Source organism: Cervus elaphus, chromosome 3 (genome assembly GCF_910594005.1).
Source record: "Cervus elaphus chromosome 3, mCerEla1.1, whole genome shotgun sequence".
NCBI lineage: Eukaryota > Metazoa > Chordata > Mammalia > Artiodactyla > Cervidae > Cervus > Cervus elaphus.
The window spans coordinates 38,865,229-38,891,417 of record NC_057817.1 but is presented as its reverse complement, the minus strand read 5'-3'; the positions used below and the strand labels follow the sequence as shown (position 1 = coordinate 38,891,417).

Sequence of the window (26,189 nt, the reverse complement as noted above, 5' to 3'; positions counted from 1 at the left end):
AGATCCAACCAGTCCGTCCTAAAGGAGATCAGTCCTGGGTGTTCACTGGACGGACTGATGCTGAAGCTGAAACTCCAATCCTTTGGCCACCTGATGCTAAGAGCTGACTCATTGGAAAAGACCCTGACTCTGGGGAGGATTGAGGCAGGGAGGAGAAGGGGACAACAGAGGACGAGATGGTTGGATGGCATCACCGACTCAATGGAAATGGGTTTGTGTGGACTCCGGGAGTTGGTGATGGACAGGGAGGCCTGGAGTGCTGCGGTTCATGGGGTCGCAAAGAGTCGGGCACGACTGAGCAACTGAACTGAACTGAACTGATAGATAACTGGAGAGCAAATGAAATACACATATGTTTAAAATTTGGTTTGGCTTTGAGAAAGGAATAATAATTGCAATCATCTCCTTTAATCATGTATGCTTACTGTGTAGCTCAATAAAATATGCTTCTCATTTAAAAAATTATTCTATTATAAATTATGTTTCATGAGAAGGAAGACTTTTGTTTGATTCACCATTCTATCCCTAGCCATGCATACATATTGAGCTCCTATTGTCTGCCTGAACCAGTCCTAGATGCTGGATTCATAATTGACCACCTGTGAGTAAATGAGAGAGAAATAAAAAGCAAAAAGCAAAAAAAAACAACCCAAAACCAAATGCCATAGCCCTAATTTTAAAGAGCTTACATTCTACTAGGAGAGATTGTAGTAAGCAACAAACTAAAATGTAAAGTAAGTCACATGGTGTTTAGTGCTAAAGAAAAACTACAAAGAAGGGATATAGGGAAGCAAAAGTTGCATTTGAATAGGGTGCTTCTTATATCAGCATAGCCGCTTCTGTTTGTTATGGTTCCTGTTTTCACGTTATATCTTTTACAACAGCCAACCTATTTGTATCTTTGAATCTAAAGTATATTGTCTATTGACAGCATATCACTGGATCTTATTTTATATCTAGCCCTACAATCTCTGCTTTTTGATTACAGTATTTAATCCATTAACATTTGATATTATCACTGGTGTAGTTGAATTTATATTTGCCTGATATTTTTGTCTTCTAAATATTTCATGTTTATGTCTTTCTATTCCTTCTTTATTGCTTTCTTTTGCATTATGAATATTTTCTAGCATAAAAATTTAACTAATTTAATGAAATTCTCTAAATATAAAAACTTAATGATTACTCTAGAGCTTACCTGATTTACCTGAGTTTATCAGAATAATCTTCATATTTTTACCAACAATATCAGTGAGATATAGAAACACTGCCTTTAAGGGTGGTCTCTCAGCACTCTTCTGCTTCCAAACTTTATTGAATACATCTACAAAAAAGAACTGGTCAACAGGAAAAGACTCTCCTTTATCTCCCAGGGATTCAAAAAAGTCATGCCAGCTTGCACTCTGTCTTTAAATATCTATGAAAAGTTAAACTGAGTTTTTCTTATGAACATTTGTGACTACTTCCTCCTCTTCCCCATGACTCTACCAGTGATGATTTAGTTCATTAGATTTCTTCACAAATTCAACCCTCTGATGGGCTCTGCAAAAACTATTGTTATTTACATTATTTTATATGTTCTTCTTGTTAGCTGTATCAGTACTGTTCTCTTGTGATTGTGTCCTAATGTTGTAGCCACACATTCCGGGAAACAAACTCACTCGGAAGGACAATGCAGATAGTGGAGTGCAGTTTATTACACCGGCAGGCGCAAGGCAGAGTCTCCTCTTAGCCAAGGACCCCGAATAGTTTTTGTGAAAACCTTATATACCCTAAGTGTACATGTTCAAACCCACCTTCCCAAATTTTCTGAAACTAGTCTGTACAAAGGAAAAGAAAGATACAAAGTTAACCCATGATTCGTATGCCTTAAACCCGTGATTCGTATGCCTTAAGCCTAGGTAGTTAACAGTGGACAATTATCAATAGGCCTGTGGTCATACCCCAATAAGCATAATAGAATTTATTATTCTATTCGGGTACACAGATAATTAGGGTATTCTTTTAGGCAATGGAGAGTCTAGGTATGAGCCCTGGGGCTCTCCCACCCGGGGGGCCTGGCTTTCCAGTTGGTGTGTCGTTTCCATAGATACTGGGCATATAGCTCTAAGTCCACAGTCCAGCCCAAGATAGAGTCCTGCTTTCAAGATGGAGCCTGTTCTGTCTGCTTCCTCCTTTACTAAGTGAAAGTGAAAAATAATTTTTACAACCAATGCAGAAACAAAAATCACATGGTTTTTATTTATAGTGGTGTCCCCTGAAGAAAGGAGATGCCAAATTAAATTCAGTTTTATAAAGGTAATTATTTTAGGTGTCCAGTAGGTATTTTTCAGATTCCAGCTTTCAGCATTCTAAAGATTAAATTTAGAATAATGACATGAAATATGGAAAGCACATCTTTAAAACAAGCTACTGTAAGTATTACTTCTCTTGAACATTTTTGGGGATAAACAACATAAATTTGATACCATTCCTAGAGTTCCTTGAGATGCTCAGGTCAGATTTAAAATGTTATGTTGGGTTATATGCTACTGCTTTCAGAAGAAAAAGTATAGAATACTGCTGGTGATGGTGTGTATGTTTGTGTGGAAGAGAAATGTTGGCCAGAACATAAAATAGCCTGGAAACTGTGCTATGAGGAACAATTGAGAGAGCCCCGGATATGTTCTCAAAAAAAAAAAAAAAAAGAAAGAAAGAAAAGGAAGAAAAATGTCTTTATGTTTAAAGTTCTATCATGTGGAGGACTAGAATTATTATAAATCTTTGCAATTATCATCTCGGTACATAAATGTTTCTTTGAATTTTAGATTATTTCCTCAGAATAAACATTTATAAGTTAAATTATTGACTGTAAGCATGCTTAAGCTCATGAGTTATACTGCAAAATTACACTGTAGAAAGGTATAAGTTCCAGTATATGAGTTTCTTTTCTACCATACCTCTACTTAGTATTTAGTATTTTTTTTTTTAATCTTTGCCAAGGTAATAGTTTGAAAAATGAAAAAATAATTAGGCTCCTTGTAGGAGATTTGCATTTTAAAATGTACTGTTTTCGTGTTTGCCTTTCTGTAGCTTCACTTCTGTTGTTCTCATTTCAAATAAAAATTTCTGGGTTTTTATGAGGCTACATGCAAATTTTCCCTAGAGAAGAATCAATGAATCATACACTCTGGGACGCTGAAGCACAGCCTACTTCTCTCTCTCTTCAAGGAAATTTGTCACACCTCTGGCTCCTCCCTGAGTCCTGCCAAATGGTCTGTGTGTTGGGTCTAGAGCCTCTAAAGTCACAAGAGAGTAGTTGTGTCAGTGCCAGAGAGAGGTCTTTAAATGCCCATTTTCATTTTCCAACGATGGACTGGCTTTTTCAGCTAGAACCCCCAAGTGGGTAATTGTTTCCAGGTACTTTCAAAAACTTGTGTTTTAAATTGAAATGGAAGATCCTGAGGATTTGGATTGTATTTAAATCCTGAAGAAATAGCAGCACTTACTATGGCAACATTGGAGAATCTAGAACAGGTGATTACATTGCCTGGAGTTATTTTTGAAACATCGACTTTTTCTCAGTCTGTGTGTTTCTAAAGTTGCTCAAAGAATTAGTCAATGTGGCTTAGAAGGCGCAGCAATACAAAGCATATGACAAAACACCAGAAACCAAAACCTTGTAACTTTTGGCCTTGGGATACCCATGAGGCTTGCTTCTCTTTTCCTCCAAAGAACAGCTAGAATTTGTTTTTTTTTTTTAACTCTGGGGATTATGGGCTAAAACTATTTGAAAATATATCTCTACGTTGCTGCTAGGGCTGGTTATCAAAATAAGACCTTCTAAAGAAGGGTCTTTTGATCTGAGTATTTTTTTTTTTTTGATCTGAGTATTAAAGTAAGATTTATGTCTCCTATTCTATACCCCTTTGCAACCAATCTAAATACCTATCAGGTTAATATACAACATCTTACTTTTTTTTTTTTTTAACAGAGAGAAACCTTTGACCTTATACAGTTAAAAATCCGATTTTCTACACTGATATCTGTAAAAAGTGACCTGACTCAGAACTGACTCAGTTGAAACTCAGAAACTTGAGCTCTCAGTCCTAATTCTGGGTACTTGCCTCTGTTTTGCAAAGTACTTACCTCTCTTTGTGACTCCAGAAATAGCAAACAGGTTGCTAGAGACTTGGCTGAAGAAAGGAGACACAAAGTCCCTCTGCTCCTGATTGTTGTCCATTTGGCTTGGGGCATGAAACTCTTTCCAAAGGAAAGATGACCTTTGCTTCCAACCTATCTGCGTGGGTGGTTTTGGAAAAATAAAATACATCCATTAGCTTCTACCAAGGCTAAAGGGATTGGATAAAATTACAAAAGGTACAAATCCTTTTATAGGAACATTTAGGGCTATGAATAAAATAAATAAAAATGAGGTAAAACATAGTAGCAGTGGAGGAGAGAAATCAGAAAAGGCCAATTCAGAGTTAAAGAGAATGGGAGAGAGCGTAAGAGGATGGAGACGAGCTTTATCCTCTGCTTTAGACAAGGCAGGATAATTTATGATTTGAATATAGATATAAAAGTCATAAAGCGTGGATATTTTTTGGAGGGTTCAAGTAATATAATGCCCTCTTTTCTACTACCAGTAGCCTGCCTGATTCAGGTTGAAGGAAAAAATAAAGTGGTTTTTGTACACATGGTTGTGCTGAGACATTGTAGACTCTAAATAAGCACAACTTCTGTATTTGTATTTTGTTTACAATTTCTACAAATATTTATCAAGTAGTTTTACCTGCAAGACATCATACTAGGTATACGAGGCCTTGAGTGGCCCCAAAACATGATTAAGAAGAAAAAGAAACACAAACATATATATGGATGTGTGTGTGTGTGTGTGTGTATCCATAAATGACAAATAGGAGTAAATAAGTGGGACATAGTGATATATTATGAGCATGGCCTGGTATGGACATAGCCAATCTTGAGGTTCTAATTGTAAAATGATGATATGGGCTGCTTAGCTCAAGATTGGACAGGAAAAAAAAAATTAGAAAGCAAACTTTTAAATCCTGTTCTTGTGATGTGGTATGAGTCAAAAGTCCTGACCCCTTCTGGGGAAGGAAAGCAGGCCAGATACAGAACCACATTTAATTCTAGATACATTTTTCTAAAATGATTGGTATTAGCCATTTTTGCTAGATTAGCCCTACTGCTTATGTAAATGGTTTTATACAGGGTGTATTGTAAAGATATGCCAAAAACTTTTTTGTTTTAAATACTTACCATCTCATAGGTGCTAGTGTTAGTGTATATTAATAAGAATGATCATAACTGGTTTTGTTCTTAAAAAGAGGAGCTTTTACACCTTTAGCTATATTTGTAGATATATTATTAGCTTATTGATATAAAATTCCTTCTTTAATTATTCATAAGGTACATCTTGAAAGTTTATCTTCCTAACACCCACTCCCAATTTCCTGTTTTGAAAGTCATTTGCATCACTAGGCCAAGGGTTTCCCACTGAGGCCTGTCTTCTCATGGCTGTAATGTAACTCCAAGGCTCTTTGCATGTTCTTTCTTCACCTCATACTTCATTTAGCCACAGATCATACTTCTTCATCTGGAATCTAAAACACCCTAAAATAACTCCAGTTGATTTTTCTTTATCTCTCACCATTCTTCTAAATATTTTCTGTAGTCAAGTATGATTTTCTACTCAGGACATACTCCTGAGCTCCCACTTGTTTGGAGATATTTTACTATTGGACCTTCATGCATGTTTGGAGTCAGTTTATTAGCTGAGTTTTTACTGCACATCCATCAGGGTATTCCTGTTCTGACCCAGACTTCACCTGCCCCTACCTGTTGACTGCCCAGCTGCTTGGAAAAGCCCCAGTGTGGGTTTTACCATCTTGAGAGCACCATGCCCTTGCCAAGAATGGCCCTTTAGAACAGTTTCAACATTTCCATTCTTCAGACATTTAAATGGGGCTGGAGTTTTGCAGCATAAGTAGCAGAGGAGAGTATCCGACAGCCTCCTTGACCCTTCTGTTATACTTTTCAACTTGTACTTTCCAGACTCACAAACTCACAGATATTTCCATCAGTCTCTGCCTCTAAATCTCTGTATTAATTCCCTAGGGCTGTCATAACATGTTACCACAGACTGGGTGGTTTACAACAACAGAAGTACAAAATCATGGTGTTGGCAGGGCTGTACCATCTCCAAGAATCTCAGGGAACTACCCATTCCTTGCCTTTCCCAGCTTCTAGAGGCTCTAAATACTCCTTGGCATATGGCTGCTTCACTTCAGTTTTTGCCTTTATGGTCACATTTCACCCTCCTCTTCTCTGTTTCCTTGTCGTGTTTATGTTATAAGAACATTGGTCACTGGATTTAAGATCCATCTAGATAATCCAGGGTGATTTTAGCCAAAGATATTTATCTTGATTTTTAGTCCTAAAATTAAAATGGTCGATAAATTCTTTGCAAAATAAAGTCACATTCAAGGTTCTGGTGATTTGAACATAGACATACCTTTTGGCGGGGGAGGGATAATCACCATTCAAATCATGGAAGCTTAAAATCATTAAAAGGCATCTAGTAAGGAAGACTCTACCCAGTGTCATAACAATGAGCCCTGTGTTTTCCCTTTCTCTGTGAGAAGTCCTGCACATTCAAAACTTCATCTTTCCTCTTCCAATTACCTAAAATTAGTTCTTCTGTATATGAACTAAGACAAACAGATTCTGATATGGTGTGAGGGTGTGGTGGAGGAGATAGAAGATAAAGTGGCGTGAAGTCGCTCAGTTGCGTCCAACTCTTTGCGAGCCCATGGACTGTAGCCTACCAGGCTCCTCTGTCCATGGGATTTTCCAGGCAAGAATACTGGAGTGGGTTGTCATTTCCTTCTCCAGGAGATCTTCCTGACCCAGGGATTGAACCCGGGTATCCCGCATTGTAGGCAGACGCTTTACTGTCTGAGCCACCAAGGAAGCCCTGAAAATATTTTAGGGGAAGTAACTTAAAATAATGTATGGTCCTGCCTTGGTTGTATGTTTTCTAATACCTCAACTAAATAAGCAATCTTGAAGCATATCTTACTCCTAAGGTATAATTTTCCTGTTAGTATCTAATAGCATACATTCTGAATGGTAAATAAATCTGAATGAATTATTTTAACATTTATTAATAACTGCCCCAAATGATTTGGGTTTAAATCTAAAAAGCTAAAAACAAAAGGGTATAAACATATAGGTACTGTACTAATCAATCATTTGCTACCCATACACTATATCAGTTTGAGTCCAGAAAAATTTTAACTTCCTGAATCATACCCTCACATCAAGAATCTTTCTGGATTCTGTCTTCAGAATGTATATTCTCAGTGTTCAGAGTGTAGCCAATAGACTAACAGCAAAGACCTGACCTGGGAGTCAGTCAGAAAAGCAGAATCTTAGTGCTCCTGGCCGACACTTACTAAATAAATAATACATATGTGTGTCTGTCTTTCTAAGGTCTAAGATTTTCTTAAGGACCTCTCTTCTTACTTCTTTAAATGTAATTAACATTTGTCATCCTAATTTTTATTTTTATTTGACTTAGTGGAATATGTGCTACTTTCTCAAAAGAGTAAAATAAAATTAGGGAATTATAAGAGAGATGTTACTCAACTAATATTCTCTATTTAATATTTGTTTTATTTAGATCCCCCAATTATTGAAGGAAACATGGAGGCAGCAAGAGCAGTGGATTTAATCCCATGGATGGAATATGAATTTCGTGTGGTAGCAACCAATACATTGGGTATAGGAGAGCCCAGTATACCATCAAACAAAATTAAAACAGATGGCGCTGGTATGTAGAAAAAACATTTTAAAATTTAAAAGTTTTATAAATTCAGTGACACTTTAATACATAATTGAACATATTTGGAAATAATGCTGTGAAGTAAGTAATTAAAAATATATATATGTATGTATTTCACACATATGTGCACATTATATGCCAAGAAGTCAAAAATCAAAAGAGAAGATAAAAAGCTTTAAAATATTTTTACATAATTAGTGGGAAAGAAGTAAATAGAGGGAAGTCTGTGATCCTCTAGACACTACTTAAATAAATTTGGTGTTTAGACTATAAGTGAAAATGTTAGTCTCTCAGTCATGTCTGACTGTTTGTGACCCCATGGACTGTAGCCCACCAGGCTCCTCTGTTCATGGAATTCCCCAAGTGAGAATACTGGAGTGGGTTGCCATTCCCTTCTCCAGGGGATCTTCCCTACCCAGGGATCAAACCTGGGTCTCCAACACTACAGTCAAATTCTTTACCATCTGAGCCACCAGGGAAGCCCATTTAGAATATAAATTTTAATGTAAATTGTGAATCTTAACCAGGCAGAGTCATGTAAAGAGTTTCCATGATCGAGAAGGCTCACATTTTTTTTGTCTTTCAGAGACATTTATAATTGAATGGTCACATGGATGGAAGTATGGGCAGGGGAATAGGATGAGCAGGCTGTGGAGAGAAAGTGATGGAGACTCTCAGATCTGTACACCTGGGGAGTCAGAGCACATCAGGAATAGTTATAATGTGTTCTTTTGAGCATTAGGTGTCACTCTAAATGTGCTCTTTTCAGCTCAACCATAGCTTTTCTTCCAATTTAGGTTCAATTTTTATGCTGAACACCAACTCCATTTTAATAACTGTTCATACAAGAAATATTTCACTCTGTTTTCCTTCTCCCTTGCATTTCTGGGCAAAAAATATTGTTCTGATTCTAATAATAACTTTATTATTCCTTGTCTATGAAAAAGAAAATGTTTTGTAGACTCTCTGAGTTTGTTTATTTTTACTATGCCTTGCCAAACTTCAGTGCTTTATTTGGGGAAAAATATTTTAAATGGATGACAGAATGCCATTAAAATTCTGCTGTGTTATCTTAATAACATTTATCCACATTTCTGGCTACATCAATCCCTTGGCCTAACTTCTAAATATAATTATTAATTGTACTGTCTTTAGTTTTTAAAGCTAAATTATTCACGGAGACTGCCATCAGTAAACTCTCTCTTAAAGTTTCATGTAACTGCATGTAATTTACCAGATAAAATAGATGATTCTATAATAAAAGAAGAATAGAAACACAAAAATACTGATCTGTGCTGAGTATTTTCACATACATTTCAGTTAATCCTCCTAATAATATTTTGAGGTAGGTATTATATTGTTGTTATTGTTCAGACGCCCAGTTGTGTCTGACTCTTTGCAACCCCATGGACAGAGCCGCATACCAGGCTTCCCTGTCCATCACCATCTCCTGGAGTTTACCCAACTTCATGTCCATTTGATCGGAGATGCCATTCAACCATTTCATCCTCTGATGCCCTCTTTTCCTTCTGCCCTCAATCCTTCCCAGCAGCAGGGACTTTTCCAATGATTCAGCTGTTTGCATCAGTTGACCAAAATAAGAGCTTCAGCTACAGCATCAGTCCTTCTAATGAATATTCAGGGTTGGTTTCCTTTAAGATTGACTGGTTTGACCTCCTTGCTGTCCAAGGAACTCTCAGGAGTCTTCTCCAGCACCACAGTTCAAAGGCATTAATTATTTGGCCCTCTGCCTTCTTTACAGTCCAGCTCTCACAACACGTGACCACTAGGAAGACCATAGCCTTGACTATACTGACCTTTGTCTGCAGAGTGATTTCTCTGCTTTTCAACACACTGTCTAGGTCTGTCATACCTTTCCTGCCAAGAAGCAATTGTCTTCTGATTTCATGGCTGTGGTCACTGGCCACAATGATTTTAAAGCCAAATATAGAGGAAATCTGTCATTGCTTCCACCTTTTCCCCTTCTATTTGCCATGAAGTAACAGGACCAAATGCCATGATCTTAGTTTTTTGGAAGTTAGTATTAATGGAAGGTATTATAATCCAATACTCATTAATAAGCAGCAGACTCAGATACACTAAATAGTTTGCCTAGGTTGATATAACTACTTTCAAGATTCAGAATTAAAATCCAAACCTGATACATTCAACTTTCTCTCTTAAAGGTGGTTTCTCAAGCAGGTTTTAAAAGCACAGTCTTTTATATGAAACTTTATTAGTGTTCTAGTAGAAGTTCACATTTCATTCTCAATTACAAAAATAGATATGACTTAAATGCCATTTTTCATTTGCCTTCATATGTCCACCTATGAAATGAACACAATTGTTTCTTTTACTCTACCCCACAGAAATCTCATTAGGATACAGAAATAATATAAATTGCAGCTTTAGAGAATGCAGATACCACATAGCCAGGATCCTTGAGTTTGGTTTTTATTATTAAAGCCTCCTATGTTTGTAATAGAAGCTTCTATGTGATTAACTAAACACAGTTGTCCGTTCTTGAAAATCAAAAATAAAAAGGAACTGGGACATTATCTGACTGGTGGTTTAAACCACATAATTCATGCTGAGAGATCATGTACTTGCTTCAACAAGTATTCATTTTCTAAATAAAATTGCAAAAATATCAAATGGTTAAGTCAATCAAAATAAACCAATTTCAGTTAAAACTTATAACAAATTTACCTCAGATATCAGCTTTTTTTTTAATTTCATGGAGCTTGGTTAATTTTCTGTCCTATGTTGACCAGTAAAATGTGAATTAATTCTAATCCAAAAATAACATTGTTCATGGGGAGGGAAGATATTTTATCTGGCATTGACAATGTTAGTAGACCCTCCCTTTCCTTCTGAGAAATTTTGTTACCAAAAAATTATTTATTTCAAAACTTATTGTTTTAGTATGCTTTGGTTGATCATCTGGCCAGAATTATCATAAGAATTTAGATTTTTTATTTTTTAATCTCAGTGTAGAATCAATTAAATGAAATATGTTTTTAAGAGCAACAATAAAAATGTTCAGAGAGAAAGATTTAATCTAACTCTTTCATATGTGAATCTCTGAATATAATTTATATTTAATGTCATATTTAGAAGACTAGAATACTTTTTGATGTGCATTTTGCCAGGAGTTTTCATGTAAATCTGAAGACTTTCCAACCTTAATGTTTTCTCATCTTAGAAATGCTGGAAACAATTTGTTTCAGAGTGATATCAAACCTAAAATTTTAGTACGGTTATTACTTTCAACCAATAACTTTTGGCATCACCTTCATTAAGTATCACCTCTAACATTATGTTTGCTGAAATGGATTTTGTTAAGGACTTAATTCTCTCTCTAGTTTGCTTGGAAAACAACTTCTCTTAAAAGTCTTCAAACACAAAACAAACACATGAAGTAGTAACAGTCTTATTCACAATGCAAGATATGACTCTATAGCGATATAGTGAAATGATGCATTCCTTTCAATTGTGAAAAAATAATGCCTATACTCTGTAATACATTTGTTAACCTTTCATAAGAAAATATTTTAGATCCTTTATTAATCAACTTTTATGCCTACTGTCATTTATGTACTTTCTGTATGTTATCTCAGAGTGCTAAGCTCTCTACTTTCATTGCTCCATTTAATTCCCACAATAACTTTACTCACTTGTATTATTATTTCTAATTTACAAACAAAGAAGTCAATATCCCATTCAGTTAATGTGAAGCAGAGCTGGAATTCAAATTAAGGGTTTTGTAATAATAATAGCTTTGTTCCTAAACAACTTTCTAGAAGGACAATGTGCAGTATTAAAGCTCTGGGACATTGATCCTTTTGTAGAATATTGGTCCCATCATTTAAAAGCTCTGTGATTAGAGGCACATTACTCAACCTCCCTAAACCTCAATTTTCTCATCTCTAAGTGGAAATTATTTACCTTATGAAATCTTTTAATGATTAGAAACATGTAAGGGAAACAAGGTTAGTACTTTCCAGTACATAATATTTGCTGAATCAAATTTTTATTATGCTCTCAATGCTCATTTTATGCTTTAATATGCTTATAAGAAAATATTATCTACTCTAATAAATCACCACATTTGACAATGTTTCCATTCTTCTAAACATAGTAGAGGATCATATAATTTCAATCATCTTACAAGAATATGTCTATATATTTAATACAATAAAATTCAACAGACTTTCTCTTTAATTGCTGTTTTTTCTTTCATCCTGTTTTTGAAAAATTGAGTATTCATAAAATTGGACATTTATATTTTTTATCGTTACAAAAAAATGCTTTCTGAAACAGGGGGTTATTTGTCTTGTCATGTACCATTATATCAAGTCTCTAAGAGATGCCAACATTTGTTATATGAAATAAAGGCTAGTTCCCATTTGATGGGAAGGGTACTGTGTGCCTCATTATGCTGACTGAAAGACAGGACATTATCTAGTGCAGCATACACCCTTATCTATCCAATTACTTAATGTTAAGATCACAAGACACAGTTGGGTATATTCTTTGGTTTCAGACAAGTGCATTATAAAATGGATGGTCCCAAATGAAGAATTAGAAGATGTGTTTGTAACCCATTTAATTTTGAGTGTAAATGAGAGATAACAAAAGCATCCTTCAAAGTGATGTGTCATTGTAAGACCAAACCCTCATAGTTAATAGCTCTGCAGGTACAGTTGGCAAGTCAGTATCCTAAAATGGTATACTCAGGTTTGCTTTGAAAGCTTTTGCCACTTATTTACCAGACACAACTAAGAAGGAAAAGAGAAAAAATACTATAACACTGGAATCAACACTTTCATACCATGTATAGAACTTTAATTTCATGTCCAATGAAGCTATTCTGCTCTTTCATATACTTTTATTTTTTGGATATGTTTGATAAAGGAGAAGAATGGTATCAAGAACATATTTAATAGCCAGTAAGATGCTACATTAAATTCAGTAGCTGTCACTAATAATACAATAGAAAAATCTTGTTTTAAAAGTGTTAACCTGACTATCCAGTTAGGTGTGATATGTAAAAATCCTTTTGAAGTTCTAGATGAGTGTTAATACGCTGGACTTTCTTACATTCATTCATACTTTCATCTGGTCCTTCCCTCATACTTCAGTTGGTAAAGAATCTGTCTGTAATTCAGGAGACCCCAGTTGTAGAAGGGATAGGCTACCCACTCCAGTATTCTTGGGCTTTCCTTGTGGCTCAGCTGGTTAAGAATCCACCTGCAATGTAGGAGACCTGGGTTGGATCCCTGGGTTGGGAAGATCCCCTGGAGAAGGAAGAGGCTCCAGTATTCTGGTCTGGAGAATTCCATGGACTGTATAGTCCATGGGGTCACACAGAGTCAGACACAACTGAGCAACTTTCACTTTATACATTCATCCAGCAAACTGTTACTGGGGATTTTTTAATACATTGTAGATATTTAAGATATGAATTAAAAATAATTGTACATATTTAGCTTGTACTATATTAGTATCTACAGGACTGAAATCAGATTTTATTCATATTTTAACTTTAGTGCTTAGCACAGCATATTATCTATAACTGGTACTTAACATTATTCGTAGGAAAAGAGAGGAACAAGAAGGAAAAGAGGATGGTTCTGGAAATTGTAAGTTAAGAGAGGATAATGAAAAGGAAAGTAGTGATCAAAGCTACAGTGATAATTGTATATTAAAATTTAGATAAATCCATTAATAAATGCAATTTGTTTTGTTCAAAATAAAGTTAACATATGCATTAGATGCTTTTGTTTTTAATACAGTGAGATAAACTGGGAAGTGTTCATTCTTTCACTTAAATGAAATATCCATAATTGGTCTGAGTTCTTTACATTAATAATAAATTTACTATTCATTATGATTATTTCAGTTTGTAGCATTCTTTTCTGCCCCTCTGAACTTTCCCCAGATTACTTGTTTTTAGATTAACATTCCATTGAGAAATTAACAAATTTACTCTACTACATGCTTTTAAATTTCCTGTTTGAGATTAAAATTTAGATTAATAAGCAAACAACAAATTTGGCCTGATAAACCCTAAAGACATTAAGATTTTTGTGAACTATCTCAGTATCTCTCTTTTATCTGATGTGTGTGTGCTAGATTGCTTCAGTTTTGTCAGACTCTGCAACTCTATGGACCATAGCTTGCCAGGCTTCTCTGTCATGAGATTCTCCAGACAAGAATACTAGAGTGAGTTACCATGCCCTCCCACAGGGGATCTTCCTCACCTGCAAAGAGCATCAATTTAACATGGTAGATGCATTAAAATTGTTAGCAATATGCTCCACTGTCAGAGCAGTAGATCCTGAGTTATGGGCAACTCATTTGAATATCCAAATATGCAGTTCATTTGATTTTATTAATTTTTTGACTTTATTAATTTTATTAATCTCTTCAGAAAGAAAACATATTTACAGATAGAATAAAAGCATATGTAAGACTTTAATCCCTTTATCTAGACTCTAGAGTATTACTTGCCATTTTGAATTTTTTACTAAAAATTTATTTTAAATCACAAAGAAATTCTGATGCAAGTTAAAATAAGAAGCTATTGGGTTAGCCAGGAAGTTTATTCAAGTTTTTCTGGATGACATTATGAAAAAACCCAAATGATCTTTTTTGATCAACCCAATATATCCATGGTAACTTCATCTCTGTAAAAATAGCTATTTAAATTAAAGCAATAATTAACAAGAATTGAATAATCAATATATTCTAAGTCAAGACCCTCTACTCCATAATTTTTATAATTTAGAATATGTCGCAAGATGATTTGCATATTCTTAAATAAAATGCTAAAGTCCCCAAAGGTACTTCTATGCAAATTATTTAAGCACAAAATCTAAAAGTAAAATTGACAGCATTAGTTTCATACCATAGGAAAGATGAATCATGGTATTGGCTTGATTTTCTTTTTAAATATTTTCTAGATCTACAACTAAAATTCAAAAGCTGTCCTATAAAACATCATTAAGGAATTAGTGTTAGACTGAAATCATGGCAAAAGCATGAGTTTAAAAACCTCACTACTTTTAATTGTTTATTTGTGATTAATTCAAGAACTTTATATTTTTCCAAAATATTTGTTAAAATTATTTTTAATGATTTATCATTAAGAGAACATCTAGTTAGCTCACTGTTAGATGCCCTGGAGCCTAAAGTTAAATAAACTTCCTTGTGCTCAGGGTAATTTACTTCCCTGAATGGAATCACTATTTGGCCAAGTCCTCCTGTTTCTGCAGGACTAAATACAAATACAAAATAGCTAGTTACTCAGATTCATGTCAGATGTGTAGGTTATATGTCCAATTCCCTTGTGAAAAAAATGTCCCTTAGCTGCTAAATTTACAACTGAATATTCAAAGCTCAAAGAAGGAAATTAAATCAGTTATTATTCCAAGTAATGTATAAGACACTCTGTTAAGAGATACAGCTACCTTATTTCTGAGCTTTTGTTTGTCTTGTTTTCAGCATAATGAACTCAATGGGTGATCTTTGAAGAGCAAAATTATCTTTAAAATAAGTGTTATGAAATGGGAAAAACATTCACTATAACATAGACTATTTTTAGATCTTTTCTAAATAAGAAAGGTTCATATTGATTATAATAAAAAGGATTATAGTGAAATGTTTTGGCAAATAATACTTGCCCTGATGAAGGCAATACCTGATTCAACAAATTCCAGTATAATAATTATTCTGGAGTTACTTTTGAAATTATTTGCCTGTCACCACAATATTTATACTTACGCACACAAAATTTGACTTATTCATTGATTGCAAGACAACATGCTTTTTGTTTCTCTATAGCACGTAGAGTTTAGGCTTCAGAACATGAGTTATGGAGTTTAAAGAATTTCCGAGTATTCTAATGTTTCAGCCTTCAATATGTGTAAGGTATAGTTCCAGACAAAGCAATGAAGAAAAGAAGACGACCTCAAGGGAGGCAGCTTACCTTTATCCAGGCAAGGAGGGGTGATAGTCGGTCTAACGACCAGGGTGAGCACGTGCGGGATTAGGGCGGCTTCATATTTAAGGGGCGGTTTTGCAGAAGTCATTCGGGAAGATTTCGTCAGGCGTTCTGGGTAATCTTTAGCTGTGATGACAGTTTGTGGATAAACAGAAGCGGGTGGGGTCCTGGGCAGGGGGTAGGGGGTCCCAGGCTGATGCAATCTGTCCTGAGTATCAGGGTGGGATTTAAAGTTTAGTTTTGTCATCCCCGAAGTCAGGTGGTTCAGCAAGGGCCCTTGAGGTCATTATCTTCTTTTCTAGGCCTGAGGACTCCTTCAATGTGTATTTCATCTAAAGTGCTACAAGTAAATTAACTTTTAACACCCCCATGCATTAAATTTAATTTCTAACTCTCATGTGGTGACAGTTGAATAAAAAATTCTCTCAAACTTTACATTAATTTCTTAATCTGAAAAGTAAACCAATTAATTTTATAGATATAAAAAATAGCTTCCATTTTGTTTGTTTCTGTATAATTACTATACATAGTTCAGCAAAGAATTTTCATGACTAACATAGGGGAAATTTTGAAGTATTTGAGAATCACAGTTACATTAGGATCTGTAAATAAATACTCTCTCCAAGGTGTTGCTGTTTCCTTTTGAGAGGACTGTTTGGAAAGTCAAGGGAGAAATGACATTTCATCTGTTCTTTAAAACGTTAGGAGAACCGGGAATAATATCTCAGACTGAGTCATAGCAGTTGTGTGGGAAAATGTGTGTTCACAGTAAAGACACAGTCTTCTTCCATGTAGCTGGGTAGTTGGTCTCCAAGTGCTTGGATGGAGTACAGGAATAAACTGCTTTAATATTTATCTGTACAACTCCAACTACAGGCAAATCCAACAAGATGTAGCCTACAATAAGATACAGTATTTAATCTTATTTTTTAGTCATGTTCAACTGTTTTATAACCTATGGACTATAGGTTCTCAAATAAATAAAACATGGGAAGGCAAATCTGCTTCACTATCTTTTGTTGAAGTAAACCAGCGCATTCATTTTGTCCATGAGATTTCCCAGACAAAAATACTGAAGTGGATCTCCATTTCCTCCTCCAGGGGATCTTCCCAACCTAGGGACTGAATCCACATCTTCTGCATTGTAGGCAGATTCTTTAACAGTGAGTCACCTACTAATCTGATAATATATAGCATATACCCTGAAGGACTTCTGAGGAGAGAGAATAACTTGGAAAAAAACAAAGAAGCCATTGGACTTGGTAGTTAAAAGCAATTTTGTGATTTTTGAGAAAGTTATTTCAGTAATATAAAGCCATGGAAAACAGATTATGGATCGTTAAAAAGTGATTATAGAGTGAAGTACAAAAATAGTCATATATCAGTTCTTTGCACCTCAGTGACAAGAAAGGGTGAGGTGGCTTGGAGGTTAAGTGTAAAGCAGTATTATAGGATGATTTTTAAGGCTGAGAGATTACAAAGGATAGTCACTACAGTAGAGAGACTGAAAAATCGAATGATGTTATAAAAAGGTAGAAGTAAGGGAGAACCCTGACAGAACAGGGTTCCTGAAGAGATTTAGGCATTGAAAATGAGAACACAAGAACAGTATTAGATTTGTAATGTTTCCAAATATCTTTGGGAAGCGTAATCCTATGTTAATGTGCATATACCATTTCTTAACAGTTATTTGTAGACTGAGGCATGAAACTAACCCAACAGTATGCTGTTAGAAGTTTATAGAGTTCAAAACAAGAGCTGTGAAATATTTTCCCAACAAAATGTGTCCAATCTTTCAAAATCATATTAAATGAAGGGACACAGAAAAAATTTAAAAAGGGAAGGCAAATTTGCTTCACTACGTTTTGGTGAAGGAGATCAGCACATTTCCTATAGCACTGAATTAATTTTTATCTTGGCAGAAAATCAGATTATTACAGAAACTCTGGGACATTGTCATTATAATTGAGTATACCGTGTGAAGCTTGTCTTTTCTAGTAAAAGAAAAAAAATGTGTATGGTTTCTAAGTGAATAAGAAATCTAACATCAGAAAAAAATTACATGTCTTCTCGTTTGTGGTTTTGTTTATTTGTTTCAGCACCTAATGTGGCTCCTTCAGATGTAGGAGGTGGGGGTGGAAGCAACAGAGAACTGACCATAACATGGGCGGTAAGTGTTAAGAAGTTGCACATGTTATTTGTTGCTTTACCTACACTTAATCTCAAACTCATTTTGTTTCCTGAAATAAAATAAAATAAAAGACAATGCCTCAAAAACAAATAAGTTACTAAAATTGATTTTTTTTCTCTAATGCATGCCAGATTTTGCCTAATTTACTATGGCATGGTGTGCCATTCCTATGTAAAAATAAATTATTGATACTATAGTATCTATAGGCCTAGGCCTAAAAGATTAAATAAACATTCAGTTCTTTATTCCAGAGATGAAGGTACTCTGTACTCACTGTGGCCTGGTAACCCAATTGCAATTCATTATTTTTGCTCTGGACTTTCAAAATTTCAAAGATTAGGTTAAAAAATCTTTTGTATCAGCATTTGTTTTTAAATTGGCCCTTGCTCTCTGACTTGAAACTTACTTTGATCAGCACGTGTAATTTATCATTATAGGTCAGTCTCAGAAGTCCCCACAAATGACTTGTTATTAAGGTATCCAAAACATTTTATTAAAATTTTATGACCCAAAGGGAGCTTTATATCAGAGATTATAATGTTTGGAAAATAAAGCATCTTAGCTGGATTTTTGAAGTGACAGAGATATTGGGGGTGAGGAAAACTTTGATAACATAAAAGTGTCTGAATTAGACATCTGGCATTCATGTAGATAACATGCTTTATATAGCTCTATGTATCCATTAAATACTTGTATTTAATCTCTGCTGATGGTCAAAGAACACGATTAAGACTCCAAACAATTCTGAAAACTACAGAAATAATGAACAGGTTTTATTTTTAAGTGAGTCAAATTAATTTATACAATAAGTGGATATTTAGCCAAAGTTGACTTCACTCTGTGTTGTATAGTCATATTTTATAGTTGGCATTACATCATATATTAAAGTAGGATTTAGGCAAAAATTGCCTCTTCTTCATTTGACTCTCAAATGATTTGGCAGTTTTAGTGACAGTGTGATACACAAAAAGTGAAGATATTAGGAAATTTGAACATTTTACTTCTTTAGGTTTTATTTTCTCAACATTTGCAGATATCTGCCTCACAATAAGATGAGAAGCTTGTTAAAACATTTAGATTGGAACTCATTTTCCATAAATTTGAAATCAAGTCTCTGAGAACAGGACTAGAGAGTCACTACATTCTGAAAGCTTCATAGCTAATTCTGATATATTAGCCGCTCAGTCATGTCTGACTCTTTGCAATACCATGAACTGTAGCCTGCCACGCTCCTCTATCCATGGAATTCTCCAGGCAAGAATACTGGAATAGGTTGCCATTCACTTCTCCAGGGGATTGTCCCAACCCAGGGATTGAACCTGGGTCTCCCACATTGCAGGCAGATTCTTTACCATCTGAGCCACCAGGGAAGCCCAATTCTGATATACTAAATTGCAAAAATTAAGTATAGAACTATCAATAAGGAAAAGAAATGTTTAAACTCTGGTGAGAATGTTAGGCTATTCTGTTAATAATGTAAAATTACATTATGTGCCTCCTTGCAATCATGCTTTACAATTCTATATTGTGCAACCAAAAACAACTTATTCTTCCTTTGAACTTTGTACATTTACATGCATCCCTGTTTAACATAAAGATATTCAAGCTACTATGTTGTAATTAGTTAAAGGTTTTCCCTCAAGTTACTTTAACTGTGATATTCCTGTGTAAAAAGCAAATATATAATGGCTAAAAAAAGATTAAATGATGAATACTCAGTAGAATTTGTTTTAAGTCAGAATTTAGGGCTGACATGGACATCTCTACTGAGTAATTGACATGTAATAATAGCTCTAAGAAAATGTAAAACAGAGGTCTTTCTTCAGTGTTAGAGTCAGACAGGGTGCCTAGCCAGTCACCTACAGATGGAGGCAGTGCTATCCTTTTCTCCTTTCTTCTTTCTTTTTCTGTGATCAGATTCTACTGTTCAGTTGCAGTGTATAGTTAACTTTCTTACTATAGTCTATCGACTCTAAAGAAATTCATTAACTTACCCATTGAATAAATACTACTTGAGACTTTGTTTAGGTTTTAGGGATAAAGAGGTAAATGAAACTGTCAATAAGCCTGTTCTCATGAAACTTATATTATACTAGGCAAGAAAGACAATAAAGTAGACAGTAAGTAAATATATAGTGTAGGCCATAATAATGTTAAAGAAGGAAAAATAACTGGTGATGTTTTATATAGATTACTGCACAAACAGTCTTAAAATGGCAGATCCTGTGGCCGGGGGAAACACCAAGTAGTTGTTTTTTTTTTTTTTTTTAAATATAAATTTATTTAATTGGAGGCTAATTACTTTACAATATTGTAGTGGTTTTGCCATACATTGACATGGATCTGCCACGGGTGTACATGTGTTCCCCGTCCTGAACCTCCTTCCCACTTCCCTCCCCATCCCATCCCTCTGGGTCATCCCAGTGCACCAGCCCTGAGCACTTGTCTCATGCATCAAACCTGGACTGGCAATCCTTTTCACATATGATAATATACATATTTCAATGCCATTCTCTCAAATCATCCCACCCTCAACCTCTCCCACAGAGTCCAAAAGACTGTTCTATACATCTGTGTCTCTTTTGCTGTCTCGCATGTGGGGTTATCATTACCACCTTTCTAAATTACATATATATGCGTTAGTATACTGTATTGGTGTTTTTCTTACTGGCTTACTTCACTCTGTATAATAGGCTCCAGTTTCATCCACCTCATTAGAACTGATTCAAATGTATTCTTTTTAATGACCAAGTAATATTCCATTGTGTATATGTACCACAGCTTCCTTATCCATTCATCTGCTGATGGGCTTCTAGGTCGCTTCCATGTCCTGGCTATTATAAACAGTGCTGCGATGAACACTGGGGTACACGTGACTCTCTCAATCCTGGTTTCCTTGGTGTGTATGCCCAGAAGTGGGATTGCTGGGTCATATGGCAGTTCTATTTCCAGTTTTTTAAGAAATCTCCACACTGTTTTCCATAGCGGCTGTACTAGTTTGCATTCCCACCAACAGTGTAAGAGGGTTCCCTTTTCTCCACACCCTCTCCAGCATTTATTGCTTGTAGACTTTTGGATAGCAGCCATCCTGACTGGCGTGTAATGGTACCTCATTGTGGTTTTGATTTGCATTTCTCTAATAATGAGTGATGTTGAGCATCTTTTCATGTGTTTGTTAGCCATCTGTATGTCTTCTTTGGAGAAATGTCTGTTTAGTTCTTTGGCCCATTTTTTGATTGGGTCATTTATTTTTCTGGAATTGAGCTGCAGGAGTTGCTTGTATATTTTTGAGATTAATTATTTGTCTGTTGCTTCATTTGCTATATTTTCTTCCATTCTGAAGGCTGTCTTTTCACCTTGCTTATAGTTTCCTTTGTTGTGCAAAAGTTTTTAAGTTTAATTAGGTCCCATTTGTTTAGTTTTGCTTTTATTTCCAATACTCTGAGAGGTGGGTCATAGAGGATCCTGCTGTGATTTATTCCGAGAGTGTTTTGCCTGTGTTTTCCTCTGGGAGTTTTATAGTTTCTGGTCTTACATTTAGATCTTTAATCCACTTTGAGTTTATTTTTGTGTATGGTGTTAGAAAGTGTTCTAGTTTCATTCTTTTACAAGTGGTTGACTGGTTTTCCCAGCACCACTTGTCAAAGAGATTGTCTTTTCTCCCTTGTATATTCTTGTCTCCTTTTTCAAAGATAAGTTGTCCATAGGTTTGTGGATTTATCGCTGGGCTTTCTATTTTGTTCCATTGATCTATATTTCTGTCTTTGTGTCAGCACCATACTGTCTTGATGACTGTAGCTGTGTAGTAAAGCCTGATGTCAGGCAGGTTGATTCCTTCAGTTCCATTCTTCTTTCTCAAGATTGCTTTGGCTATTCAAGGTTTTTTTGTAAATCCATACAAAATGTGAAATTATTTGTTCCAGTTCTGTGAAGAATACCGTTGGTAGCTTGATAGGGATTGCATTGAATCTATAGATTACTTTGGGTAGTATACTCATTTTCACTATATTGATTCTTCCAATCCATGAACATGGTATATTTCTCCATCTATTTGTGTCACCTTTGATTTCTTTCATCAGTGTTTTATAGTTTTCTATATATAGGTCTTTCTTTCTTTAGGTAGATTTAGTCCTAAGTATTTTATTCTTTTTGTTGCAATAGTGAACAGAATTGTTTCCTTAATTTCTCTGTTTTCTCATTGTTAGCATATAGGAATGCAAGGGATTTCTGTGTGTTAATTTTATATCCTGCAACTTTACTATATTCACTAATTAGCTCTAGTAATTTTCTGGTGGAGTCTTTAGGGTTTTCTATGTAGAGGATCATGTCATCTGCAAACAGTGAGAGTTTTACTTCTTCTTTCCAATCTTTTTAGCCTTAAGAAAGTGAGGGAAGGGCCTTTTGACTCAGGGAAAGCACCCTTGAAGGAAGAAACTGAAAGTAAAAAGACCCAGAGTGAGAGGTACCCCTCCCCCAGGGTGTTTCAGAAATAGTCAACTTGGTAAGTGAAGTCTCACATGTTGCAGCTCGTTTGTGCTGGATTTTTGTAGGCAGCTCTCACTTAGGAAATAAAAATGTTTTTACAGAAAGCATGCTTCCATGTGTAGCATTTTTGTTTGCATATGATTTTCTCCCTGTTACTTGTATTGCTTGAACCTATTTAACATTTCAATTTCTATTTAGCCTTTGTCAAGAGAATACCACTATGGCAACAATTTTGGTTACATAGTGGCATTTAAACCATTTGATGGGGAAGAATGGAAAAAAGTGACAGTTACTAATCCAGATACTGGCCGCTATGTCCATAAAGATGAGACCATGCGCCCTTCCACTGCATTTCAAGTCAAAGTCAAAGCTTTCAACAACAAAGGAGATGGACCCTACAGTCTCACAGCTGTCATCCATTCCGCACAAGATGGTAGGTGAAAGAAAGGCCCCATTGACATGATGAGGGATTAAAAATCTGGTTCTCTAGTAGACATTTTGTTTACAGTATTTTCAGTATTATTTTGAGCCAAGTCAGCATGTCAATCTCTTTATCTAAATGACAAGAATGTTGCCAAAATCTTTTTCATCCTTTATATTGTGTTTATGATAGTTAGTAAATCACCACTAAAATCATTGACTTAGACCCTATTCCTGATCTCTTAATCATAATTTTGCAGTCAGAAATTCTCTAGATTTGAGAACTTCAGTGTGCCTGTTCATTCATAAAATTCATTAGTTTGCCAACTCTTTAATATATACTAATAATATTTAATTAATAATATTTTTTGATAAAATTTCTCCATTTAACTAAAAATATATATAATGTAGCATTTATGTAACTTTTTTTGTCATTACATTAGCATGTTCATTAGTGTTAGTGTTAGTCGCTCAGTTGTGTCCAACTCTTTGCAACTCCATGGACTGTAGCCCACCAGATTCCTCTGTCCATGGAATTCTCCAGGCAAGAATCCTGGAGTGGGTTGCCATTCCCTTCTCCAGGGGATCTTCCCACCCTGGGCTTGAACCAGGATCTCCAACATTGCAGGAAGATTCTCTATCAACAGTAGCATCCTGGAATTTTATTAAAGGGAATTTAGGCATAATTCTATGAAAAAGGGGTCAGAAGGCCAACTGAAATTTTTTCTTGGAAATAAAAATATATATGAAAGGGATAAAATTACCGATAATGGTTCTCTGTTTTTCTAGAAACTTTAATTGAACTGATCATGTTCCTGAAGAACTTTATATATCTATGATAAATATACATAATTTTAAATGTAATTACACTAATTTCTTTGATTTCCTATTTAAGTTACTACATTTGTATTGTTTGAAAAGATAATACTTCCTTATTATACCTTTGTACTCATGTGCACTAGGTAAATAATTAATAACAGAAAGAGAAAATAGAAATTTTCATTGCTTTCTGACCTAACACATTGGTGCTTGGATAAGTTTCACTTTGCACACATGTGACAAGCAACAATGGAGGGTCTTAAAACTTAAAGCTATGTGAAATATTCTTATGATTTCTTAGAGGAAAAGCACTATTTGTTAGTTTACCCAATTTACATTATGTTTGGCCCATAAGAAACATTTAGCTATCCCTTAAAGTTTATACTCTTTAGTCATAGATTTATTAGCTTTCATATTTGTTAAAAATATATATATTCAAATCATTCCATGATCTTTACTTCTGATACAAACATGAACAACTATCTTATATATGTATCTATGTGCACACAATCTTTTTGAAAGACAAAACACATAGAAAAACAAGTAGAAATTTCTAAATTTATAATCAATTCTGGACTTTTTAATCCTCAGTAATAAATTTTACATTTTCAAAACTTGCTGTAATTTGGAGAAATATTATAACTTGACTCAGTCTTAATAGTTTGAATGACATAGGTACAACTCATAGAGAAAATGAAAATATAAAATATTTTACAAGTTATCTTCTCACCCAGTATCATTTTTAATGTTTTATTTGATGCTTAAGTAATCAGGTAAAGGCCATGCTTGTCATGTCTTTAGTTATGGCCATCTGTATTTAATTACATTTCTTTCCTAAATGTTTCATAAGCCTCATAAAACCTGCATGTGCTGAAACTTGTATAAATGTTCATTTTCTCTTTTACTGTAAAGAAATCAGTCATAGCACCACACATTTACCTTGTTTTAGAAAGACAACTGTGTTCATATGCAGGACACTTTAGCATAAAAGAGTATTATGGCTTGTTAATAGAAGACAATAAAAATTGATCACTCCTGATCATTCCTGCTTAAGATTTCCCTAGTTTCTTTGTGTAATTTTGGTAAGGGATATAGAGTACTTTTTTTTTCACTGAACAGAGGCCTTTTTGATACATATTTGACTTGATGCCCAGTTGGAAGATTAGACTTATAAAAGCTTTTCTGAGCCCAAGAAGTGGTGAATGTCACAACTTGTTTCAAAAGATCTTAAAAAAAAACTTAGCTTAAACATAAAAGAAAAAGAGGAAAGTATTGCTGCGTATCTTTAGCTCATACAAATAGCATGAGAAAGTTGAAAATTAATTGTTAATGAATAATTTTCTATAAGAAATACCTAATTTCCTATTTTTAATAATATATAGTTAATAAGTTGAACATATTAATAATAAATTTTGATTTGCATTCACAAGCTTTCATAAACAAGTTAATTAAAAGAAATATAAAATATTAGTATGGTTCTTGCTCAAGGATATCAGAGAAATTCTTATGGATTTCCATATTTTGTAAAAGTGTGTGTGTACATATGTATGTATATGTGTCTCTATATTAACATTCATATATATGAATATGTGTGTGTGTATATTACTGATGACCATGACAAATAAAAATAGAGGAAGAAGTAATAAAATTATTGAACTATTTATTTTGGAAATATTAAAACTTTTAAATACTAAAATATGGTTTCATCCATTCATACAGCAAATGGTGCTATTTGAGTTTCTTAATATAAGCATCTTATGTAAGAATGCAATGTTCTCATCAAATTTCAGCTCCCAGTGAAGCCCCAACAGCAGTAGGAGTAAAAGTCTTATCATCTTCTGAGATATCTGTTCATTGGGAGCATGTAGTAGAAAAAATAGTAGAAAGCTATCAGGTGAGTTCAATTTTTATCAAACTGAAATACTTCTACTCATAATTATCAGCATATGTTTTCAAATATGTTGCATCTTTCAATGTTCTGTGTCCTTCTGATTTATGTGACAACTAACACTATATTTATTGTGTTCAATATTTTGGATATTTATTAATTAATTATTATGAGTAAAGTGGAGATTTCCAACTAACTTATCTATGAGAGATGTAGAGTCTTATGTGTAAGTAAACACATGACCAAAATAAAAACTAAAGTAATAACACTCAGACTTAAACATGATCTTTTGAAACAAATTTTCTCATAACATCTGGTGAATCTCAAGTTTTTGGGAAATCATTTTGGTAATTTAAAATGTTTGTCATATGTGACTCAGTAGTTCCACTTCCAAAAGACCCTCCTAAGGAAACACTTCTAAATATACTAAATATGTATCCCATTATATTATATATGAAACTCAAAATATCTCAAAGGTAACTTCCTTTGAAATAAGTCTTAAAAGAGTAATAGGAATTAGCCAGCA

General features: G+C 34.5%; 1 protein-coding gene across 2 annotated transcripts in view; it reads left to right on the top strand.

The window, feature by feature from the left end:
* CNTN1 (contactin 1) overlaps positions 1-26,189 on the top strand; it is a 392,609-nt gene that overhangs the window by 312,744 nt on the left and 53,676 nt on the right. For both annotated transcript variants that reach the window (XM_043886892.1, XM_043886886.1), the window contains 4 exons: positions 7,691-7,840; positions 17,960-18,030; positions 22,735-22,969; positions 25,566-25,669. In XM_043886892.1, coding sequence (XP_043742827.1) covers positions 7,691-7,840; positions 17,960-18,030; positions 22,735-22,969; positions 25,566-25,669 — 560 coding nt within the window. The remainder of the gene's footprint in view (positions 1-7,690; positions 7,841-17,959; positions 18,031-22,734; positions 22,970-25,565; positions 25,670-26,189) is intronic.